Source organism: Octopus bimaculoides, chromosome 4, assembly GCF_001194135.2.
Source record: "Octopus bimaculoides isolate UCB-OBI-ISO-001 chromosome 4, ASM119413v2, whole genome shotgun sequence".
In the NCBI taxonomy this organism is placed as follows: Eukaryota; Metazoa; Mollusca; class Cephalopoda; order Octopoda; family Octopodidae; genus Octopus; species Octopus bimaculoides.
Genome location: NC_068984.1, coordinates 118,562,240 through 118,566,522, shown reverse-complemented (window position 1 = coordinate 118,566,522; position 4,283 = coordinate 118,562,240). Strand labels below are relative to the sequence as shown.

Sequence of the window (4,283 nt, the reverse complement as noted above, 5' to 3'; positions counted from 1 at the left end):
ATATATATATATATATATATATATATATATATATAAACATACACTTTGATTACTCTTCTTGGTCAGCATAGCTTGTAGACAGATTGACCAGCAACAGCCAACAAGTAATGGCTACTCATGTGAGTCAGAGTTAGAATCAAGATGGCAATCTCTTTTTATCTGGCCAGCTCAAACAATAGTGGACTATATGACATAATGTTGCCAGTTCAGCGTCATGAATGTCCGTCTTCCAGAAAACGTACTGTGGTCGATTGAGTTGAAGGATTCGGATCAATCTGAAAGATAGATTGTATAACATTGAAGACAAAAACAAATAAACTAAAATAGAAAACAAAATTGGTTAGGTGCGGGCATGGTTGTGTGGTTAAGAAGCTCACTTTACTACCATGTAGCTTTGGGTTCGGTTCCACTGTGTGGCTCCAGGCCAACAAATGCCTTGTGAATGAATTTGGAAACTGGTTGGCATTCCGTCAGTTACGACGTCGAGGGTTCCAGTTGATCCGATCAACAGAACAGCCGGCTCGTGAAATTAACGTGCAAGTGGCTGAGCACTCCACAGACACGTGCACCTTTAACGTAGTTCTCGGGAGATTCAGCGTGACACAGAGTGTGACAAGGCTGACCCTTTGAATTACAGGCACAACAAAAACAGGAAGTAAGAGTGAGAGAAAGTTGTGGTGGAAGAGTACAGCAGGGTTCGCCACAATCCCCTACTGGAGCCTCGTGGAGCTTTAGGTGTTTTCACTCAATAAACACTCACAACGCCCGGTCTGGGAATTGAAACCGCGATCCTACGACCATTAGTCCGCTGCCCTAACCACTGGGCCATTGCACCTCCACGAATTTGGAAAAATTAAGGGAAATCATAGTCATGGCCAATGTATATGACACATAAAAGACAACCATGCTGGTGACATGTAAAAGGCACCTGTGCCAGTGACACATGAAAGGGCCCCAGTACACTCTGTGGAGTGGTGAGTGTTAGGAAGGGCATCTAGCCATAGAAACCAAGCCAAAACAAGCTGGAGCCTGGTGCAGCTCTCTGGCTTACCAGTTCCAATCAAACCGTCTAATCCATGCCAGCATAGGAAATGGATGTTAAATGATGATGATGAAAGTATAGCAACACATCATATATATGTGCATGCATGTGTGTCTTTGTTCCCCACTACTGCTTGAGAACTGGTGCAGGTTTGTTTACATCACAGTAACTTAGCAGTTCAGCAAAAGAGACTGGTAGAATAAGCACCAGACTTAAAATAAGTACTGGGGGTGAGGGCTGTAGTCCATTGACTGAAACAAGTTAAGGACAGATACTGAAAAGAAGATACAATTTTGTTTTACACATTTTATCAATCCCATGTTACTGCAATTTTCAGAAGAGATTAATGCTGACCTGATAAAAATGCACGACAGTTAAATGATAACAGTATAGAAACACTGGTTCAAACCACACCAAGCAATAGATATAGCAGTGTTGTCTTGAGAAGTAGACAACTGCTCCACTTACAGTTATGGTGACAGGCATTTTGGTAAGATATCCATCTGTAAAATTCTGGTGGTAGTTGTGAAGGGAAATCAATTGCAGTGTCTAACAGTTACTTTATTTTATCAACCCCATCATGATGAGAAACAAAATTAGGCCTAGTGGAAATGGGACTCAGATGAAAAAGAGACATAACTAAATACTATAAACCATTTAGTGTGGTACTCTTTCTATCATACAACTGGCTGAGTCAAAATAACAACGATAATGATAACAATGGTTTCAAATTTTGGCACAAGGCCAGCAGGTTTGAGGGAGGGATTTTAGTCAATTACATCAACTCCAATACTCAACTGATACTTATTTTATTGACTCTGAAAGAATAAAAGGCAGTCAACTTTGACAGAATTTGAACTCAGAACATAAAGACAGATGAAATGCAGCTAAGCATTTTGCTCGGTGTGCTAACAATTCTGCTTGCTGGCCAACTTTATTATTATTATTATTATTCAGTAGTTTTATTTTTATAACGTGCTTTCACTTCACTACCGAACGCAGCTCTGTGTGCCTTGGGTATGTGCTGTGGTTTGCTGTGATGCTCTTATGGTTACTGTATTGAAAGAGCATTATTATTATTATTATTATTATTAGCAGCAGCAGCAGTAGTAGTAGTAGTAGTATAGTAAGCTGGCAGAGTCATGAGCTCATCAAACAAAATGCTTAGTGGCAATTTTTCTAGCTCTTTATGTTCTGAGTTCAAATTCCATCAGGGTCAACTTTACCTTTCATCATTTTGAATCAATAAAATAAAATATCAGTAATTGACCATCCATCTCTCTCTAAAATTTCTGGCCTTGTGTAAAAATTTGAAACCTTCATTTTCATTATTATTATTATTATATACTTCAAGGCATTTCATCCAATGCTCAAGTCAATCTATCTGTCAATCCATGAAATGTAGAAATGTTTTGAAATAAAACATGAAATAAAACATGAACTAGAATGAAGCAGAGCTTAACTCAAGAAGTTAAACTAAAGTAAAACAACACCATAGCAAGATCACTGATAATATAGATGGGACTACTTCAAACATTTTGAGTTGGAAATTAGAAAAAATTAAAATAAAACCAGCAGAACACTTATGTTCTGTATACACAAACTGTATACACCAGCAAAACACTTATGTTCTGTATACACAAACTAAAATCTGCAATCCACAGATTGTATGTATAAGAAAAATGGAACACAAGAGGTAGGGTCCATGTATAGATAAAGATGGCTATTCTTGGATTAAACCCTTTAGCATTCACATTATTCTATCAAAGTTATGCTTATTCATTCACATCGTTTTGAATGAGCCATTTTGTACTTTGAGATTTTGATGAGGTAACTGTTAAATCATAGAATGATACTGTAGGGTTGGTGTGAGAGGCCAGACCAGGCCAGTTTGAACATAATAGAGGTAGAACACTTTGACCGGATATGGCTGGTTTAAATGCTTAAGTGTTAAACTTCTGTAAATGATGAGATAAAAAGATTAAGCAAACAAATCTTGGGATTTCAACTAAGAATGGGAAGGGACATAACTATACACTGCAATGACAACCTGGAAATAACATTTCTGCAAAACACAAAAAATAAGTTTTATACAATTTGGCAGAGGAGTATACTCCAGTTAAATTTACCTTAGTATATGACTGGTACTTATTTTATTCACGCTAGAGAGATGAAAGTGTAAAAGTCAATGCCAGTAAGGTTTCAACTTAAAATATAAAGAAACCATAACTAAAAACATTGCATTTAGTCTGACCCTATTATTTTTACTAATAGCTCGAGCGAGATCGTTGCCAGTGCCCCTGGACTGGCTCCTGCGCGGGTGGCACATAAAATACACCATTCTGAGTGTGGCCGTTGCCAGTACCGCCTGACTGGCCTTCGTGCCGGTGGCACGTAAAAGCACCCACTACATTCTCGGAGTGGTTGGCATTAGGAAGGGCATCCAGCTGTAGAAACTCTGCCATCTGGTTTCACCAGTCCTCAGTCAAATCGTTCAACTCATGCTAGCATGGAAAGCGGATGTTAAACGATGATGATGATGATGATGATGATGATGGTGAGCTCCTAATTAAGATTTCTTATGAATGAAGCTGCTAAACTATAAGAGGAAAAATATAACCGATTTAATTAACTTCTAAGTTAATATTGATTAATTTAATTAACAGCATGTTTCTATCTCTCTGTCCGTTCATTCCCCTTCTATGGTACACGTTCACTATATCTGAATTTCATGGAAATGCTAAAAGTGTTTAATTGGATGAGATGAGACATTTTGAATATCACTGAGTTTACTGAATTTTGTGGGACTAAAATAACGTAAACAATCCCTAGCTAACATCAATGCTGTTTGACACAATTGGAAGAAGCAATACTGTCACAAGTCACTGAAATAACTTTGATCTGCAGTTGAGAGCTGATGAAGGGAATGCCCTGCACTGCAAGCTGGATACACGAAACTCAGCTTGCGAAGACTTATTGGGGCAAGTGAAAGCAAAATCGGGATGGCACCTGTGCCCAGCGTCGCCTTTCTGGCACTTGTGCCCGTGACATGTGTAAGGATTTTTGAGCGAGATTGTTGCTAGTGCCCCTGGACTGGCTCTTGTGCAGGTGGCACACAAAATACACCATTTTGAGCGTGGCCGTTGCCAGTACCGCCTGACTGGCCTTCGTGCCGGTGGCACGTAAAAGAACCCACTACACTCTCAGAGTGGTTGGCATTAGGAAGGGAATCCAGCTGTAG

The 4,283-nt window shown here is 39.2% G+C and overlaps 1 protein-coding gene across 1 annotated transcript in view; it reads right to left on the bottom strand.

Moving 5' to 3' along the window:
* Positions 1 to 6: 6 nt before the first annotated feature.
* The window catches only part of LOC106868835 (arrestin domain-containing protein 3), an 89,449-nt gene continuing 85,172 nt past the window's right edge, over positions 7 to 4,283 (bottom strand). The window contains exon 9 of the mRNA XM_014914261.2: positions 7 to 275. Within this exon, the coding sequence (XP_014769747.1) occupies positions 213 to 275 (63 nt within the window). The 3' untranslated portion in view covers positions 7 to 212. The remainder of the gene's footprint in view (positions 276 to 4,283) is intronic.